This window comes from Cyrtonyx montezumae, unplaced genomic scaffold (genome assembly GCF_038088225.1).
Source record: "Cyrtonyx montezumae isolate F1298 unplaced genomic scaffold, pur_monq_1.0 scaffold_0, whole genome shotgun sequence".
Taxonomy (NCBI): domain Eukaryota; kingdom Metazoa; phylum Chordata; class Aves; order Galliformes; family Odontophoridae; genus Cyrtonyx; species Cyrtonyx montezumae.
In genome coordinates, this window is record NW_027071824.1 from 15,582,740 (window position 1) to 15,604,328 (window position 21,589).

Here is a 21,589-nt window from a genome sequence, read left to right on the forward strand (position 1 = left end):
TAGTTGGCTACAGTTCATTGGGGAATAGACTACTCTTCTAAATGATATTCCTTACATGTCTTTGAAATTCAGAGAAACACAAGGAGACAGTCTAGCAAGTGCAATAGAATTTCAACATAGGGAAAAATGGTATGTGATTTGCAGGTTTGTTTGTTTTCAAACACTGACTGACTCAGTTACTGGGAGCACTAATTAAGCAATCAGTGATTGAGAGTTTAGAATGCAGAGAAGAAATGTCGAATAGAAATCGCAAACGAATTTTCTGTAAAATACCTGAAAGTGGCTTTGTTCTCATCCATGCTATACAATTGCAATAGGTCCAGGGTCATTTATGCCACCCCTGATTCCTTTAGTATAGAGTTTCAATTGTATAAATGGGCCTTTAGAGACTCGGAGACAGATGGAGAAGAATACAGTTTCAAAATTGAATTAAATACCTTTCAGTTATGAAGCACAGATGTTCAGGGTCAGGAGCACACAAGTGTAACACTGCTATAACGTGTCAGACTACTGTTCCTGCTGTTGGAATATCCTAACCATTTGCAGGTGATTGAGAATAAGGTTTGGGAACACCAAAAGGAGAATTATATCATAGTTTGCCCTATAGGAAAGCTCTTGCTCGATGCTTTCAGTCACTTGCTGTGAGTTTTTACATACCTTAAAATTTTTTACTTTAATTTTAAATCCTTAAGTAACACAATGATGGATGTTTGCGCTATTCATTTATATGGCCAACAGTTTTTCAAGTTTTGCAACGGTCTTGGGCCAAGTGATAACACATGGGAATAATTTTCATACAGTACCCATGAAACTTTTTTTTTTTTTGTAATTAAGAGTTCTGCCTTATAACTTCATGAAACATCCCATTTCTTCTTTAAAATAAATTACTTCAGTTTCCCTATATCATTATTTTAAAAATGTTTATAATGTCATCTTCTTCATCTCTCCTCCAGCACATAATTGCAGTTTTAATTTCTTACTACTACAGTTCAGAACTACTTTTGTCTTCTTAATGTTGCCTTTACATAACTGGGGAATCCCATGCAAAGGTAAAGATCCTGATCACGTAACATGCTTGTGGATTTTGTGGTTTCTCCAATCCTGCTTTTAGGCTGGCAGGAGCCTCTTGCAGATATATTTTCACAAAGCACAATGCAAGCTAGTAGGCAGTAATGTTTATGGGCCACGTAAATTTCTGTGGGCAATCTCACAAGAGCATCCATTTGGCATGAGTCAAAGTTTTAGAGATACATGTCTATGGATACATCCCAACTGGGGCAGTTCCTTTGCTCTCCACACACTCTCCTTTTACTTTTCTTAGACACTGTATTTTCTCCTTGTTTCCTTCCTCTTTCCAGTTCTCTATTGCCCCTTCTCCTATTTCAGTACAGTCCACGTGAGAAATTTCAGCTGGTATTTGGAGTGTGAACTCCAGCCTACATACCTATGCATCCAGAAGTCCTATGGACAATTCCTTTTTCTTTGATCATTTTCTTCCTGTTAGGGGGGGGAAAGGGTCTGGAGGGGTCAGGGCCCTCTACCATGTAATTTAACAACACACAGCTCTATTCGGTCACTGACTTGCTATTTCAGGCTAAGAAGGGGGCCACAAAGAAAATCAAAGTGCTAGACCACCTCCCCTGTGAAGAAAGGTTGAGTGAGTTGGACTTATTTAGCCTGGAGAAGAGAGGGATGGAGAGACCCCATTGTGGCAGGAGGGGGACCAGCTTTTTACATAGTCTGTTAGTGATATGACAAGGGGGGAATGGCTTTAAACTAAGAGAGCAGAGATTTAGGTGAGATATTAGAAATAAATTATTTACTCAGAAAGTGATGAGGTGCTGGCACAGGTTACACAGAGAAGCTGTGAATGGCACATCCCTGGAGGTGTCAAGGCCAGGTTGGGTGGGGCCCTGGGTAGCCCTTAGCTGGTGGGTGGCAACCTTGCCCATGGCAGGGGGGTTGGAACTGGGAGGGCTTTGTATTTCCCTCCAACCTAAGCTGTTCTATGATTCTTTCCCCCACTTCTTAAATTCAATTTCCAAACCCATTCACACACACACAAAAAATAAAATAGGCAGACTACCTTGTCTTAGCCTTGTTATATGACCATGGAGGCTGTGAGTAGTGCCTGAGAATGATTCCACTGGTGGAGAAAGCTGGTGAGCTTTCTCATCAAAAGGTTTGAACAGCTTGCACGGAATCATAAAATGGTTTGACTTGAAAGGGATACTTTTTAAAAACTATCTGGTTCAACTCCCCTGCAACAGTTACAGCTACAGCTAGCTGTGGGGCTCAGAGCCCCATCCAGCCCAACCTTGAGTATTCCCAGGAATAGGGTTTCCACCACTTCACTAGGCAACCTGTTCCAGTGCCTCACCAACTTTATACTGTATAAAACTTCCACTATATGCCATCTAAGTCATTTTGTTTGAAACCATTTCTCCTTGTCCTATCTCAACAAGCCCTTCTAAAGAGTCCCTTTCTTAAAGCCCCCGTTTAGATACTGAAAGGTGACTATCACATCTCTCCAGATAGCTTGGGAGTCACTAGTTAGGGTCTTGCTCTAGTTGCCAAACTCACAGCCTCCACACACGGGAACACGCAGAAAGGTACAATTTATTGAGCGTACAAAAGGCACGAAGGAAGAGATGCTGTTCCTGCTTTGAAATGCCAGGTTCTTTGCGGTCTCCATGAAAAGACCATGGTTCTCCATGGTCTTCAATGCCAGGCTGAAGCCTGCCTGCCACCCCTTCCATCCACCTCAGAGCCCCCAACGACTTTTCCTCCATCACTTCGCCAGAGGTCTCATTCCACAACCTTCCAGCATGGGTCCGAACCCCTCAGATAACAATAAAAATAGGTCGCGGAGAGATGCCGCCTCTTCTTCCCTCGAAGAATGGAAAACCGCCGAGGGCACCGCGGCCGCCGGGCCTCACCTCGGCGGCCCCCACGCCCTCTCCCAGCGGCCGCGGGGGAGGGGAAGAGAGGGGAGGTCGGGCGTCCCCCTCTCCCCCTGGCGGGCCCCAGCGGCCGCCCCTCACCGGGGCCGCGGGGCGGGAAGCGCCTCGTGGCGGGGCTGGCGGCACCTCGGGGCACACTGGCGGCGGCCTCGCATGCGCGCGTTGGGGCGGGCGGCGGGGGGAGGGAGCGGGAGGGCACCAATTTCAAATCGTTGCTGAGAAGGGAGGGGAAAATACACGGGGGAAGGAGGCAAGCCAGGGGGAACGGAGAGGAGCGGAGGAGGAGAGAGGGAGGAGGAGAGTGGGAGGGGAGTGTTGAAGGCTCTAAGGGAAAGCGGCAGAGACAAGAGAGGAGGCACGGCGGACGGCGGACGGCGGGGAAGGCAGAGGTGTCACGGAGAAGGACAGGGCGGATTCGGGCACCCTCGGCCGCAGTGCGGGGCAACCGCCCGCCCATCTGCCTTTCTCGCCCGCGCGCCGCGGCACCATGGTGGACAGGGGCCCCTTACTGACCTCGGCCATCATCTTCTACCTGTCCATCGGGGCGGCAATCTTCGAGGTGTTGGAGGAGCCGCACTGGCGCTCGGCTACCGACGACTACAAACGGCAGAAGACGGAGCTACTCAAGCAGTTCCCCTGCTTGGGCCAGGAGGGGCTCGACAAGATCCTGCAGGTACGACGGGGATGGGGGTGCCGGGCAGGGCGGCAGGTGCCGCGGGCGCCCGGGGCGGAACGCGGCGGGGCTGGGGTTGGGCTGCCCGAGCGGAGCCGGCGGCCGTCCCTTCCTCACAAAGCCCAGCGGGTTTCCGAAACCGTCCCGGGAGCATGGGGAAGCGCTCTCCGCCCGCCCTCGCTGCTTAATGATAGAGTGATTTAGTGGGTCCGTGCTCTACAGTGCTTGGAGTACCTCGGGGTGGGCGCTCCCCACGTGTGGGGATGAGGAGGTGACCGAGTGGGTGCTCCCGCTCCTGCCCGGCGCAAGATTAGTCGTGAATGCAGTTCTTGTTTCAGCACCCGGGGTGGTTTCTCCTGCCTCAATGGACGTTGTGTGTGAGGAAGGGAAGGTGAAGCCAAGTCTTGATCCTCTTCTGTTTGGTCTGGATTCGCTTTTTTTTTTTTTCCTCGTCCTCTTTTTTTTTCGTAGTGAATGCTCTCGTTGTGAGGAAAGCGTGTGGGGGGGTCTGAAGCGGAGGTCGGAGAGGTCAGTCAGGCTGCGAGCCTGAAGGAGAGGTGCAGGCAGGTCAGAAATGAACACCTTGCACATAGGGATGCTCGCAGTCCGTAATTCCACTTTAGGCGAGTGACTTCTTTGTGAGCCATAAGGAGCTGATAATTGTCTCATTTCCTGTCCAGCAGAATGCCTCTTCAAAACTAATTATTAATCAATATCATGTAGTAAGTGCCGGAGTAGTGTAAGCTCAGTGCCTTTTGATGTATGTGGTGTCAAGCAGTGGTAACATGGTGGAAACTTGGTGGCAAGCAGTGGTGAATCATGTCCAGATATGTGAGGCTCTGGTGGTGAAAGTAAGTCCCTCAGGACTTTATTTCAGAAATGTTTATATTGACTAGATCTTACGGTCATTGCGTCTTGAATTATTATTATTATTATTTTAATTCTTAATTTTACTAAAAGCCTAATAAAATACTAGGGCTCATTCATTCTGTTGGCATAATCAGTTCTGTGTGAGCTTTGAAGAAGTACAGTTCTTGATGCTACGTGTTTGTGGTTTAACGTTAACTTCCTTCAGCTGGTGACTGCTCTGTGTCTGCTTCAGATTGAGCTTCCTGTTGGTAGTGTCCTTACTCTTTGTGTCTCAGTGCTCTCTATTAAATGCAGTTTTGTAGTATACAGTGAAACAGTGAATGGAGGCTTGAAATTGTGAAGGGATGCTAGAAAATGAAGGACGTGTTTTGCTGCAATAGAATCTTACTGAAATCTTACTCTAGGTTGTCCTAAACTTGTCCAACATCCCCAGGAGAAAAACCTCATCTGGATTGGGGTGCACCTTAAGCCTACCATGTTTAATATGCTTAAAAATTCTAGGGCAGTTCATTAGGACAGACCGTATGAGATAGAATATTGTAGAGTGTGGATGAGAAGAAAAGCAGTATAAGGCAAACTATAGGCAGATCAAAGTAATTGGTTTGAGTACCTCTGCACACCACAGAGTGGAGGAGGGACTTCCCTTCTCAGTGTGTTGGATCCTGGTGATAATCTTGTGTTCCTGTTTTGCCTCTGTACTACTTCCAATTATACCTTACTTTCCATGTCCAGTCTTGCTGGTCTGATGATCCCTTGTAGATATTCTGCTGTCATCTTAAGCGCAGTTTAGCTAAAATATAAATTTTGCTTCCTCTTTCACTCTGGAAACTTCACACTTTGCTTTATTCTGGGTTTGTACTTTTGTTGCTGTTCTTATTCCATGTGAGAAGTGATGAGAAGTAGCATTTCCTGCAGAGGAGGGTGACAGGGTGAAATCTAGTCCAGCTGAAACTAAGGGCATTTTTTTTCCTTATCCACACTTCTCTTTTACTCCTCTGTGCCACTTCTGTGGACTTCCCTGAACTAGTTCTTGGGATTTTGCATGACTGGACGTATTTCCTAGGTTTGTTTTCAGTTTCATGGCCTTCAGTTAATCTTAGAGCTTTTACTCTCACTCTGCTTGTGTTCCCCATTGATGCTCATGTGACACTTTATAGACACACTGAGATCTTTCAATTACTTCTCTGATATTCTCTTTAATATCCCCATTTAGAATGCACAGGATAATGTTTTTCAGCAAATATAACCAGATATAAAAAGTTAAATGGTTGGTTAAATGCAAAGATGCCAAAAAATGTTTAAGTTGAACTAACAATACCAATTTTGTTTGCAGAAGCAAGCTGAAAGGTGACAAGGACTGACTTATTCAGAGACAGATCTCTCTGCTGCCCTTGTTCCCCACCCAGGTTAGCTTGTGTGTTAATCTCAGCCTAATGTTAGCTGTGAGTGCAATGGAAGTTTTGTATGGAAATGGGTGCCAAGTTAAATGTGTAGGGTGATCTTAACTGCTTAAAAAAAAAAAAGAGGTTATCAGCACAGATTCTCTATTTGTATGCAGACTGGTACATTTGTACCTACGATTTGAGGGATTACTAAGGGGGCTGCATTATGTCAAATACTCTCCAGAGCTTGTATTCTGAAATAGATTTCACAACACCTGATTAGAGTAGAAATAGAGTGCAGTAAACTTTTATTGAAATACACAACAAGCACTTCAACAAATCTTGTAAGATAAGTGTTTTAGGATAGCTAGGAAGTCTTTCTTCCCTAATCCTGAATACCTATGAATAAGCTTAAAAACAACACCTAGCAGTCTTATGTGAAGAATCCATTGCTTTCAATTATTGTAAGTGCCATGAAAGTGTCTCCTAAACTCTTATTGGAGTAATGCTACTTAGACCCTTTAAATTAAAAGTGTTTGACTCTGGACTGTGTGTAGGCTATTGTATAGAAGTCTGTGGCTTTGCCTTGCCATGCTGCTATGGCTCAGTGTCCTGGGACTCCTTAGAAGGAGGAAGAGGGAGAAGGCTGTGAGATCCACAGTGATGGCACCTTCTTTTACTCTGCTGTACAAATGAGTTCTGGACAAGAGACAAATGTAGAGTAATGCAGTTGTTTCCCTCTTCTCTAGTTACTTACTTTTACTCTTTATTGCTCCATCCTGATTGTGAAACATAAGCTTAATGATAAAGGAGTTATTCATGCAAGGAGGAGCTCTCTTGACCCTCATGCCTCTATTTATATGAACAAAGGTTTGCAACACTGAGCTACATCTTGTTTACTGGGAAATCTGTTTCGCTGGCCCACCATGGTCATCAAGGAATTAAATGCTTCCCACTGATAAACCTCAAGGCTAGTGAAAAGAAAGGGAATAATTTAAAGATAAGTGAAAATGGTTACTTTGAAAACAAAGTAATAAAATGAGAAGAGAAACTAGCTAAGTTCAGGAAAAGCAGGCAAACTTACAAGAGCAAATAATTGAGGTCTTTATTTGAAAAGCATGTAAGACTGTAAACTGGCCTGACAAAGAGCTTTAGAAACTTGAATGTTTAGACTTAGAGCCCAGGACTGTGAACAAATATTTAGAATATTCTTAAGGAGAGCTTCTGCTAGGATATACTTGGCACACAGGAGGATTATTCTAAAGGAAATAACCTCAAGTGGCTCAATAGTGGTTTCTCCTCTGATTTTTTTTTTTTTAAGGCAGGATATCTTCTCCATTTGTAAATACTGGCAGGTGCACTTCTGAATTCAAATTTTCTAAAATTTTGTGTTAAGTTTTAAATGCTTTTCATTAGTTCAACTTTAAATAAAGAGACTGTAGTTTTTTCTTACTGTTAGTAGAGTGAGTTAATTCACTCTAAATAGTAGTATAGTTACTTTTTTTTTCTTTTCAATAATCTTTACTTTCCTTGTTCTTGAGGAGATGCATAAATACAGTGTGAAAGGTTCTAGACTACTGGGGCTTGTTTGGTTGTCCGTTTACTTCCTGATTCCTTCTACCTAACGTATTGAAGGTGGAGGAGTGAATTCCATAGTTTAAATGCCAGACAGTCTGTCCTTTTGCATGGTATGAAGAATGTAAAACTGAGAAACAACCAGACAAATACAAAGCAAATGTTTAACTGCAAAGACATTAACAGCAATACCTAATACCTTCCACCTAACAATTTGATAGCACAAATAAAGCTTACGCCTGAGAAATAGTTATTGTTAGGTGTTTTCAAATGTGTAACTTCAGTTCTTCATTCTCTTTCAGCAAGGATGAATGGAGCTTAAAATGTAGGACCACTGCCCACAGTGTCTCTGTCGCATCTCAGCGTATGAGTTATAGTTACTGCTATGGCAGCATTAGAAGAGGAAAACTGAGGACAGGCAATGCTGCTTTATACCATAGCTTCTCTCTGTGGGCATCTTCATGCAAAATCATATATAACCAGACATGCTTTCTTGTCACATTTTGCCTGTCCCTCCCCCCCATTTTCCTTGTTTAACCATTATATTGTTTAAACTTTCTTTCTTGGAACATAGTTAACCAAAGCTGATAGTGCATAGGTTGCAACTCTCAGCTGATTGAGCAATAGCAATCGATCTGAAGTTCTAATTTTCCTGCTATGGACTTAATTCTTGAGTGCTTGTAGTATTTTGTCCTGCTATTCTGGGGACAGAATGTTTCTATTGCCTGACTTGTTACCTTCAGCTATTAGATGTTTTCTGTCAAGCTCTGCTCTAGGGATAATGATGTATGCAAGTAGACCTGCATATTATCAACAGCCTGCTGTCCTAAAAGATCATAAAACCTCTGCTTTGTTACTTACTGTATATATCGTTATTGCAAGATGCTTTCTATAGCTTGAGAAAATAGAGTTCAATTATGACTTTGTGTAGATTTCCATTTTAAAACAAACTTTTGATCTGCTATTAATATTAATTAAATAAAATGGATTGTTTTGGATAACGTTGACCTTTAAAGCAATCACATTTTATACTGGTACTGTGAGTAGATGTCAACATATTAATGTGCAAACAGAAGCAAGCTGGATTGCAAGCAGGGAAGCAAGAGGAGCTATTACTTCTTTAAAGAACAACTTGGTTAAAATATATATACATACATATATATATATATATATAAATTCAAATGAACCAGCTGTATCCAGATATGTGGACATTTGTATCTTATTTTTATCTTAACTGTTTTCTCTGTTCAAATCTTGTGATAACTATCTTGAAAGCAGAAAAGTATTGTGATACTGTTTCCCAGACTGAACGTGAAATTTTCCTTTTTCAGGCTCTCTTAACAATGGCTTAAAATAATATATATATATGAGTCAGTTTGTCATAAGTTTCATTAGTACTAAACTGGCATTACAATCTTATTGGAGCTGACAAAGGATTATAATACCTATATATTTTTTAAGCCACCATGGTGATCTTTTTGTTCTCATCATGTTTTGTGTTAAATATCCTGCTGAAACTGGGAACCAAGTGCTCTAAAACTAGGTCTACAGTAGCAGGTAGTACAGGCCAATAGGACTAGATCCAGAGAACAAAACTTCTGGTGTTAAGGACATGATGATCACTGTATTTGCAGGAATTTTTTCTTTCTGCTGACTCTCATGAGATCCTATGGATTTAATGCTCATGGGCAAGTAGCTTGTGAGTTAGATTCCTTCACTGAAGACATCTTCAGGTTTATCTTCATTCAAAGTAAGCTCCGATCCTGCTCCGTAGTGTGAAACAAGATACATTAATAGGGCACAAATGGGAGAGTTGGACTTCTGTGTACTTTTTATCTAAATTAAAATACCACTGTGCTAGCATCTTGATGTCGTATATGTTGCTACAAACCCCTTTGAAGATGTCCAACAACTTAAAGTCTGATTTAAAACCCCAAAATATGGCATGCAATAGGTACTCCTTTACTAGCTCTGTTTGTTCAAGGGATAGCATAACTGTCATCCTTTGTATCTTGTCTTCTAATTTGGGTTTCTCAACAGATGAATCTAGTATTATGGTATCTCTTCCCCAATATGTAGAACTCTTTAGCATGGAACCTCAGACTTGCAGTTTTTCTGTTTCCATCCTTCTTACTTTAACACGTCTCTGTATTAAAAGCCTTAGATATTACAGTAATAATTATGTACTTACCAGCATTTTAATTGTAGGCAGGAGAGATCCCTCCTAGGCATGCTTTACCCTAGCAGCTCTATTTACAGTCAAATCAGTAAGGAAATTACCTTTTGTTCTTCTGTATGTGAATTCCAGTGGATCAAAGGAACTTTCGGGTGTGAAGTAGCTTCTGAAATGTTTTAGACTCCAACTTCATACACCGTTTTCCTAAGAGTAAGAAATATGAGCATTGAAAAGGGATTAAGAAACTAGTAATAAATGTTATGGTATATTATATCCTCTGCTGAGTCTGAAATTACATTCCTTTTCTACCGTGTACACCTGTAGCGTTTCTCATGGTTGACTTGTGTCTAAATCTTGTTGTGGAATTGGTTGTTGCTGTTGCCTGTCTGTGGGACTACGTTTTTGCCTTAGCCAGACTGTGATTGAGCAAACTGATGAATACTAAATTGACTTTCTGTGCCAGCATTTTGCAAATGTTGTGTAAGCAATATCCAGCTGCTCAGAAACAAAACCTGTGTGACACTTCCAGGTTGCAACAGGTACAAAAAGAAAGTCTTAGCTGGACCTATCATGGATCTCTGAATTCTGATCCTTCTTAACAACAAAGGTGCTAATTTCTTAACATTAGTTTGGATTCTAGAGCAAGGCATGAGGTTGTCAGATGATGCTGGCTACCAAGTGATGTAGCTAACAGAAGAGACAGTACTCCCAAGGGCTGAGAAGGTCCTGAGGTGGAAAGCAGAGTCATCTGGTTTTGTTTTGTTGTTTTTTTCTTTTTTTTTTTTCATTTTGTTTACTTGTTTTGATGGTTTGGCTAAAATGTGAGATTCAGTGATGACTTTTGTGCATGACTTCTAGTGCTCATACTGCCACTTCTCTTTTCTATTCCCAACCTACTCCAAGGGTCTAGGAAAATCGCACAAGAATCATGTGTGGTCACCTACCAGAGAAACAGCAGCTCTAAGTATGTTTTCTCTGGCATTTGAGAGAAGTGAGGCTAAGTCTCCTCCAGGCACCCAAGAGGAGGTATTGGGAGCCAAGCAGCTGCATAAAGGAAAAGGGATATAATCAAACTTGGTTTCTCTTCTAGCAGTCCGGCTGCAATATCCTGCTATGGATGCAGCTGTTACAGTTTCTGCTAAGTACCTTTACAGACTGTAATGCAAATATGCTAAAATCAATTTAAATAGTTGGACTATGATAACTTGCCAGGAAAGTTACAATTTCAACCTTCAGGCCCGAGTAAATGGTGTGTACGTGACTGCAGAATCATAGAGGGCAATTCTGTAATCAAAGTTTGCCTTGTTGGCACAAGGGTTTTTGAAGGGCATTGGAGTTCATGTTTAGAAAATCACTCTTTCTCATTGATATCAGTCCAGTCTGAAAGCTTTGTTGAGTGATCACTGTCAATTTACCCTTTTTGAATAATATTCCATGTTTCCAACCTTTTTTTTTTCCCCAGAGTATAGGGATGGAGGGCAGGAGAAGGAAAAGGAAAATTTTTGAATTACTTCTATTAGAGCAGCATGGCAGTAGTTAATTTTATTGTGTTGCCATGTAATTTTCTATGGTAGCACTAGTGTGTTTGCTGGTTGTAGCTGCAGTAAGATTGCAGTTTTTTATTTTTTGCTACGTAGTCTTTGCAAGGTCCTAAAGCTATCAAGTGATAGCTCACATTGATTAGTGAAATGAATATAGATATTGTTACACTTACGAAGCAAAATAAAGAGATAATTCATGCTCCGAGTGCACCTTAGCTTTATTTGCTTCGATCTTAAGAATGCTTCTTTAGCTCTACTGCAGTATAGACAGTTTAAAGTTTGGACAGATGTCCCCTCAGCTGTGGTTTTGTTTCCTAATGAAAACAGCTTCACACAAGTTGTTTGTTAGATTCTTACAGCTGAATTCTGTGCATCTTTCTTATGAAAACTGTCTCACTTATTTGAGGTAACTGAAGATTTTCTGTGGTTTTGATGACTTCATGAGTATTTGGGACGCCAGGCAGCTTTTAAGCTGTAGATCTCTCTACTTAGCAAAGTGCAAGAGCTTCCTCTGTGTCCAGCTTCTAAGGAAAGGGTAATAGATGCCTGCTGAACAGTTAGAGATGACAGCTGCAGGAAATCAAAGATATGAAAGAAAGCAGTGTAACGAACAGAAGGCAGCAGCGATAGTGCTTCTACCAGCTGAGCCTTCTTCCTGTAATGCAGCAGCAAGATGATAGCAGGGAGTTCTGGCTTTCCCGGTACATCAGGAGCAGGGCAGTTGAGAAGTGGCAGGGCACACTGTTAATTACCTCCCACATGTCAATACTGTGCCTTATTTTTTGCCTTCAATTACCACGTGTTTCATGTTAAATGTTTGGGAGTGTGAGTTTTTTTAATCTGGAAGTGTGCCGTTTAGTAGTTTTATAATGGGAGGCATCATGGATATGAGGAAGGGCTGGAATTGTGCCAAATAAACTGAATTGTTCTGCGCAGTAATTCCACTGAAGCTGAGTGACTGATGAATTGAGCTTGTTATAATGTAAAATACAGTAATAGAAGTAGGTGTCCTTGTGCATTCCAGAGTCACCAGTACCTTGCGTAGCTACAATATTTGAAGTTGGGCTTTGTTGACTCGACTACATTCTTGATTCTCTTGCATCATATGATATAATTTTATCTGTTTTCAGTGGGAAAATTCTCATTTTTGTAATTGTTAGAGCACTTCAATTCTTCCTTTTCATATCAGTAGTAAGATGCAGAACAATATGACATCAGGCACAGCAAACATCCTTATCATAGTTAGTGAACTCACTTGTGTGATTCTATCGTTGCAAAATCTAAACAAGGTAGTTAGATATTCAAGTGACTGGGAGTAAAAAACTGTAAAATCAGCAATGGAAAAGATTTGCACTGCTAAAGCTCAGTTTGAAGACTAATTAACCACTGACCTGCTCATTGAGTATTACAGTGAAAGCAGTTCTAGGGCAAACTTGAAAGCTAAGCTCAAGCTGTGAAACAAGTTTGGTTAAAGTTTTTCCAGTTGAATAACCTTTTTTTGTTTCTTTATTCAAAACACTTTCTACAGAATATATCAGAATATATGCAGTGCTTTTTTCTTTTTTTGGGTGGGGAATTGTATTTTTTGCCCGGGGACTAATTATGATAGTACTTCAGTGATTTTTGATAATCTTTTCAGTCTTATATCTGCTTTCTTGTTGTTGTTTTTGTTTTTGAACCAAGTTACAGATTGGAAGTTTTCATGGGAAGAAAGCCTCTTCTGTGTATGTGGCACTGAAAAGCTGAACGTAACAAAATAGCAGAAGATTGTTCCAGTGTATCTGTGTGCTTTTTAATGTTCTACTGTTCATGTAGTATTGGGTTTTGTATGTATGCTGACGTAACTGTGTTTAAGAAATATTGTAATGCATAGGCAACTCTTACCAGCAAAGTAGTGTAATTACTCTTCAAATTAAAGCTTCTACAACATGGAACAAGATACACTAGGGAAGTGATGCTGTTACAGATTTGTGCATGTCTAGATAAGGCTGTTCCTCTGCATGGTTATCTTAGTTACTGATCATGCTTCTTCATATCCTGCCATAACTGTGTTGGCACATCTCTCTATTTATGCTTGAAAATATTTATCTAGAGAGGCCTCTTCTTCTGCTAAATGCTAGGTTAGCTCAAGGCTGATCTATGGGGGGATTTGTAGTACATAATACTGTTTCAAGTTTATGAGTAAAGCTAAATAGATCATAAGAGATGCTTCAAAACAAATAGTGCTTCTTGGCAGTTTTCTTCCCTTTGCTACTTCTTAACATAAACCCATCACCTTGCTGTACTTACAAAACATCCTGTCCAAGCTGTTGTCGAAAGCCTGCATTGCCTAGCCTCCTCATCCTGCTGTCTAATGGAAGATAACATACAGAGAGACTAGTGTGATGAGGTTATGTGAAATTTTGAGTTGACTAAAAATACCTTGGAAACATGTTTGTTTGTTTGGCTTAAGAAAGTGAGTTAGTAAAGGTTCTGCCTGGAAGATTTAATAGCTTACAGTTCAGAAGTCTGCTTGATTAACAATGTAATTGTACTTAGTGCTCTGCTCCACCCAAGGCTTGATCGCTTTTAGTTTTGTTTCATTGACTTGATGCTGATGAGAATAATAAGGTTTTTATTCTGCCATGTATAAGCTCAATAAGTGTCAGACCAGTAACAATTGCTTTATTACCACTTACTTTTTTTTTAATTTTTTTTTCTTCAAGATAGGCTCTTATATCGGAAATGAGATGTGCTTGAGGAGCATTGGAAACATCGCACCTCTTAGTTTGTCTTCTGAGAAGCAAGACTTTTAATTTGTGTTGAATTTCATCCCCAAATTTCAATAGCCTGTAATATTTTGTTCCTAGCTAGGAAGAACCATTTAGAAACTGGGAGTTTCTTAATCAGATGCATTTTCTCATGTGTTGCTATCAATGGTAGGAGCATAATAGGCTTCTTAACACAAAATTATTTTATGCTGTAGTTCCTTCAATGAGTTGATCATTTTCTTTAGATTTCTATAAGCAAAGTTGTTGAGCTTGGATCACCTGTGAATTTTCATGTCCTAATGAAATATACACTGAAAACGTGATGGAGGTGAAACCTCACTATAAACTTGATTTCCTCTTTTACTTTTCTTGTAAAGTATCAAAGATTTCTATTGAAATATTTCAGTTCGTACCATTTTATAGTTGGGCGGAATTCTGCACAGATTAAGTTGCTGATTTTTGTCAGCAGTGGTTGTAAGGGGGGGAGGGGAGCAACATCACAAAGATATGGTCCAAATTCTCCCCATATAGTGAATTTAACTTAGTAAACTCTTTTTTCTTGTTGACATTAGGATTATTGTTTTGGTTTAATTTAAATCAATTTCAGCTAAACAAAAATGCATTATTTTGCAAACACTGTATGGGTTAGCATCTGTTTATGCAATGGATAACAGCTCTGTTGGCAATACACCACCACATTTACTCGAGACTGGTTCTAACCCTGCCTTACACAGGTCACCAACTGGTGTGAGGGCTTGATTAAACTCTTGACTCCTCTGTTTCAATTTTCTTATCTGTAAAATGGGGACTGCAGCATTCTCTAAGGCCCTTGCAGAGGGGAGTTGGCTATACTAGTTACCATGTATGTATTCAGATAGGCAGGAAGTCTAATCTGTTATTACTGCTTTCCAGCTTTTTAATTCAGCTGATGCAATGTAAGAGTTTAAATACTTTTTTTCCAGACAAGGAACTGGTTGGAAAATTCTCCAAGTAAAGCTGTGCTAATGAAAGCTATGAAATCCTCTGATATGTTTTAATTCTGAATGAAAATAACCTTCTGAGGCTGAAGAAAAGTTGTAGCGCTTAGCATCTGCAGAACAGCTGCAGTTCTCATGCAGCAGTAACCTTTAGTTGATTTTTCTTCAAAACATGTCTATGTGGAACTTGAATAAGTGAAGAGGAAACAGTTCTATAATTGTAATAATCACAAAATCAAGGGATTGCTGGTAAAGTAATGAATATGCTTTTCATCATAATAGTTTATTAACTGCTTAATTAAACTGGAATCTAATTCTGAATTTAATAGTAGGAGAAGAATCCATATGAAATTTCAAACTTTGTAGTCATGATCCATCAAAGACACTGACTGCCTTTTCAGACTGTTAGTGTTTTAAGTCCATTGCACATGAGTGAGAAGGGGAAAACAAAAGTTTAGCAGCACTTACTTAATACAAATATAGGATTGGCAAGTATCACAAATAGGTAAGCTTCAGCATTCAGTTCTGCAGTCACTCCATTTAACTTTGCTGAATTATGAGTTTCACTTATTATTTAACTCTGCAGAAAGCCGCAAAAGGAAATAACCTTGTTGATCTCTTTCCATTAATATCCCTCACATTGTTTGTCCTATGAATTATGACTTATAGGAAAATTAACTGTCCATGCTGTACATCATACACAAGCAGGTCTTAAACAGCGTGTGCTGTAAAAATATTGACATGCCTCCAAGAGGTTAATATCCCTACAAGTTAGAAGCTTTTTTCCAGAGGAAACAGTAACACCTATTAGTACTGTGGAATGGAATACAGCTCAATTTGTGAAAATATATATATATTTTTACAGGCTAAATGTCTTAGCTCTGTATCTTATCCTAAAATAGAAAATGTTACAAAAGTTGGGGGTTCATTGCAGGGGAATTAATTCTCTCCCTCAGCGCAACGCTTTGCCCAGAGTTGCATTCTTTTCACATCTGTGCAGGGAGGTACCTAATCAGGAGTGCTGCTGGCTAGTTATGGGGAAAAAGAAGGGTAACAGCAGGACAGCAACATAAGAGAAGAAAGATCTGCATATGACTTATGCATACGAAAGCTGTCTTTTCCACCAGTTCCATTGGACTGGCAAATGAAGTCATTTGGGCTACTTAAAAGTCATAAGAATCTGAGTTCCTACAGTGCTGTGATTGAGGGTCTTTGGTGGTGAGGGAGACCTTAAATTGTTCAGCTCCAACTGTTCAATTTCTCCCCCTCCAAACAAACTAACTAACAAAAATGTATTGCAGCTTACAATTGCCTGGTTCCTAACCAAACAGTGGCTTTAAGTTCTGCTTTCTTAGAGACTTGATCACATGATTCGATTTACAAATGAAAATTGCTAATGTAGCTATGAAAGACTTTACTAATATACATACTTAAGGCTCAGAAAGAGCAACAAATAATTCCAGAGACCTGACTACTAACGGCTTTTCTGTAAAGTCATGCAAGCAATGCTTGTTTGGCCTCATTCTCCTTGGTAAGGGAAGAGGGGCTTGCAGTTCAATCCAGTCCTGTTTGGGCTGAACTTCCTTTTGTGGCCCCATTACAAGTTTTCTGAGTGAAAACTAAAGCCTCTGACTTTGCATTCCTTTCAATAGAGGCAGTTTGGGAATACAGTTGGAAGTTTTTGTAAGCACAGAGGAAAAGATAGAGCACAGAAGTTGTTGTGGACTATGAAATCTATAACAATTATCCAAATCCATGGTAGGCCAAGTATGACAGGTTACCACAAGCACATGTTCACAAAATGAAGATTTCTTAGAAAATGCTTGTGTCTTTTGACTGAAAATTTCTCAAGGCATTTCTTTCCTTTTTTTTTTTCTTAATAATTTGTGAAGAAGGGAATTATAAATGAAAGTTGTGATGGTAAATGAAATTGTTGTTTTGCTTTTTACCAAACAACAGTATGAAGACCTATACTTCTTTACTTTTTTTTTTTCCCTGAGTTGTGTAGTATTGCCTCTGCAGCTCTTGATTAGAGTTCTGTTTCCTTTATCAGCTGGAGTATTTTCATGCAAAGTGTGCTTAATCTGAAGAGAACAGCTCTTGTGTTATGTCTGATATCAGTAGACCAAGCAGCCAACTGTAAACCTTCAGCAAAGCAGCGCTTTGTACGAGTAGTGAGTGCAAATTATAACTACTAAATCAGTAAATTTAGCATGCACATCTGAAGTGTAGTCTTAAGATGTGGCTTTACAAAATCCAGAGGGTGTTATTTCCAACTTGTAGAACCACCAGTATACTTGGTTCAGAAAATGACATCTACTTGATGATGTTTGGACCATATTTAAAGGATTTTTTTAAGCTTATTAGAAGTCTTCCACAAATAATTCACACTAGTGATGCTAGTTTTGTTGTTCTGTTTATCACTGCCAAGTAACTTGTTTTAGTCTGCAGCTTTTAATCTGCCTACTCTGTCTCATACCAATGAACAGTGCTACAGAATTCTGGAATGCCTTTGAACAATGCTACAGGAAGCACTGAAATTGTTTACACTTTTTCATAACCTGTCTGAAGTACTCTTTATCTCTCTTACTAGGAAGATATTGCTGTAGAACAATACCTAATGCATTAGAATTGTAGTAAAGATTTCAGATCTGAAATCTTAGCATAACACCACATCAGAGAAATATTTTCACTGAGCTTAACCAATCAGTATTAAGCTTAAGTTTGATGTAGATGGGAAGATTTATCTATGCTACCATGCTTAATGTGTTGACTAAAAACTGTTGCTTAGGTTGAGAATTTGTTTTGATTTACAGTTAAATTGTTTGTGCTTAATTTTTGGTTTTAACCAACACTGTTTTTTCATTTAAATGACTTTTGTATTTGTTGTCTTGCATTCCCATTTCTGATTTACTCCAACATTCAGCACTGCTATCCCTTCTCAGCCCTTGTTTTTATCAGTCTGAATTATTTTGACTGGCCCATGCAACTCCCCTCATTCTTCTAGTCCCTTTATGCTTCTGTTCGCATTTCTTGAAGGTGAATGACTAGAAGTCCGCAAATGGTGCTAGAGAAGTTTCACCAATACTTTGTAGGATGACAGCAGTAATCTGTGAAAAGCATTTCCAACACCCAACTTTTCCTTGTTTTGTTTTTGTTGATGCGCTTCTGTTGTTGAGAATCTAAAATGTACAATTGGATGCCTGTGATATACTGAAAAGCATGTATTCTGCATTTGCTGCTCATGGTTTCAGTTGTGCTGTATGTATCAGGGAATGGGAGAGACAAAATAAATTGTGATAGCTTCCCAGAGCATCTTAGATACAGCCTTGAAAATACCACATTTTTAAGCTTTGTTCTTCATTAAGCTATTTTGTCCTTGAAACTAAAGCAATAATACAATTTACAGTTGGTCAGAATTGTTTATAAGCCTGTCAAATCAGCTATGCAAGAATTGTTGAAAAAGATGTTTAGGTACTGAAGGCATGACAAACTCTATAATGTCTCTTGGTTTACAGTCTGACCAAATCCATGGGTAATATGTATTAAGAACCTTATGCCATCTTTGCTAATGACTGAAATGATGCCAGTAAACAACTCTAGAAGCTGGATCCAGTCTGACAGAAATGGTCCATCATTACTTCTGTGCTTAAAGCTCTGCTGAGTCTTATCACAGCCCACATGCTACCTGTATGAGACCTAATATTCTGTGAATAGAATTAATGACAAAATTGCTTTCAGGAGCCAAAAAATACGATTTGAAGATACACCATTACTCAAGCATTCCTCTTACTTTAGGTTAATTGAAGGAGTGACTGTCGATAGTGTAGACTGGAAAAGGAAGTTATGCCAACTACATAGATTGTTAAGCTGCATTTTGCTAGACTGCCGACTTCTTTGGGTTGCTGTAACTCAACTAAATCAGTTGATTTTTGCTACGGTTCTTCTCTAAAGACAAGTTATCATAGAGTGTAAGTTTTTGTTTTGTCAATACCCTTTCCTGAAACTACTACTACTTTTCTTCTGCAGATGTAAGTTGGGAAGCCAGAAGGGTTCAATTGGTACATTTGTTCCCTGCTCACTTGTTTGTCCCACAAGAGACAATTATCTTCCCAGGATGTTTTCCTTTTCAAAATACAAAACCAAAAAAACTCTTAGCCCTTGTTCCCCATTGCACGGGACAAAAATTAAAACAAGTTCACTTGCATCTTTTGTAGCATCCTGTCCTCAGTCAAGCTGTCACAGTTAGGTTTGTTACTGAGCTGTAAATTTTCACGTAGAGCTGAAAATATCAATACATTCTATGAAGCTTGTGTTACCCCCATGATAATTACAAGGCGATGGATGGTGCCAGTTGCTGAGGTGGCAGTGAAAGCTGATGTTTGGCAAGCTACATAAGGCTGACTGAGCAAGTAATCTTGCAGTACGTTACAAGAATGCTTAGATTCTTTCTCTGCATAGAAGCAAACATAACAAGTGGCTGTAGGTAGGGTAGAATTCATTGCAGGTATCAGCATTTACATCTCTATTAACTACTGAAATGGTCAGCACCTGACTTTAATTTACAGGTGGGCAGGAAGAGAGAGGAGTATTCAGTATATCTAATGGTGGCACTGTCAAAATGCCCAGGATTTCTCATGTTTGCTCTGTTCTGTGAATTTCATGCTGCTCACACTTTGTCTAATTTTGATCATCTTTTCAAATAGGGAGTTACTGGTACAATTGCTTACCTTCTCTATACCTAAGCAAAAACATTGAATGAATTTGTCTGTAGACACAAATTATTTCCAGTGGACTGTGTCCTGTGGCCTCTGGACTCATAAATATATTAGCTACAATTGAATTTTTTATGAGTCTTTCAGGTTCAAGCAAGTACAAAAGATAGTTCTTATGTCTCCTCTAAATTCATGGCCTTCTGATAACAAGCTGACATCAGGCCAAATCATATTTTATAATTTTGCATGTGAAAACCTTTTCCCACCTTCTTGTCTTTGGCTGATAAGACTTTTTTTTTTTTGGTTAATAAGTTGAGATTGTTCTCAAAGAGCATGACTTGTTCTGCACAGTATGAGTCAATCAACAGATTGCCTTTTTGAAGAATGCTTAATCTGGTTAAATTGTAAGCTAACAAGAAGAAAACAAACGAGTGCTTAGAAGAATGAAATAAGTGTTCCTATCTGTGACAAATGAGTGTTCTCTATCCTGGTCCTTTTTGCCAGCTAGGTAGGATGTGAAGTAAAATGCTTGCACCTGCAGTATTGTCTGCAGTGAGAAATGTCCTTTGCAGCCTAAGCAAGTGATTTCATCTTTTCTCCAAGTAGTCAGTAGTAAGAAAGCTTGATGATTGGTCCCCATTACACATTTTAGACTTTTTCTTCTATGATGTTTCCATACACACACTGTACTTGCAAAAATGTAAAACAAAATCCAGTGCACATATGTAAGTCTGTGCTTTGTTCTCCCCATAGCAAGAATGCTCATTTTTGAATCCTTTCTATGCATATAGGTTATTCTGGGACTGGGTTTTGTGAATTAAAACAAAAGAAAAACCCAGATAACACATTACAATTTCATGTGCAAATAAGAATTAATTAGCTTATTCAATGTACTGTCTCTTTCTCATAGTCATATTAATGTACTTTGTTCAGCATCCTTGGTTTGCTTTGAAATATTTCTGTATTCTTCCTCAGTTCTGAACATATAAATAAACCTCGCATTAAGCTTCCTGAGAGCTACAATAAATAGAAATATTTTCAAAGATTAAAAAGATATGTAAGGATTAGATCAGAATGCTTTCTAGTCTTTGGAGGGCATACATGGGTTTCCTTACAGCAACGCAGTCCCTTAGATGAGAGTATTTCCCTCTTCTAAAGACCATTTTTGTTTTATATTATCCTGTGTTCCTGTGTTAAGCACTGTAGTCTTCAAGTGTTATCATTGGGCAGCAAGTTCTGTTTACTTGGCTAATCAGTAAATGTAAAGGAATCAACTGCTGTAATCCACAGCCAGCTTCATGACGTGGACTTACTCTCACTGGAATTTGTCTGATTTCAAAGTTCAGCTCATGACAATGTAGTCCACTCTGTGCTTTCTCCATCTAATAGAACCATCAAGACTGATTAAAAAAGAAAACAAAAAACAATTACCATTAGACACATTAAAATCTAGGAACAGGAGTTTCCCCAGTATGTGTTTATTCCTTCAAAAAAAATCAATGAAGAATTATGACAAAACAAACTTGTTAGTAAATCAAGAGGGCCCTCTGGGTGTGTTGTATTCTAAATGAACAAATGAAAACACCGTTTGCTTTTCTGTTTTGTTATGTAACAAAACTATGTGAAATGAAGACCAGGCATGTATTTACACGCATTCTTTAAATATCAGGCTTAGATGTAGGGACAGCTCTGTATGTAGTGGCATGTGCTGGAGGCTCTATTAGGTAAGAAAAAGTATGCTTAGATGGAAGTCCAAGTTGCTGACAGACCTAAGTTGAGTATAATGAAGTGAAAGTAACAACAACTGTAGAGCGTCTTGGATCTGCAATTAATATGTACTCTGGGAAGCACTGTTGCATAAATAGCATGAAATACTGAGAAGCTGCCTGTGTAAATGGAGAACGAACACACTTAGTGGAACTTTTTCCAAAGAGCAAGTTCAGTCTTGTTTTACAATCTTTCTGGCT

The 21,589-nt window shown here is 39.6% G+C and overlaps 1 protein-coding gene across 2 annotated transcripts in view; it reads left to right on the forward strand.

Moving 5' to 3' along the window:
- The first annotated feature begins 3,270 nt into the window (after positions 1-3,270).
- Positions 3,271-21,589, forward strand: part of KCNK5 (potassium two pore domain channel subfamily K member 5) — a 369,979-nt gene continuing 351,660 nt past the window's right edge. For both annotated transcript variants that reach the window (XR_010623379.1, XM_065755285.1), the window contains exon 1: positions 3,271-3,636. Coding sequence is in view for 1 of the 2 variants with exons in the window: in XM_065755285.1 (XP_065611357.1) it covers positions 3,451-3,636 (186 nt within the window). In the remaining variant the exon portion in view is untranslated. The remainder of the gene's footprint in view (positions 3,637-21,589) is intronic.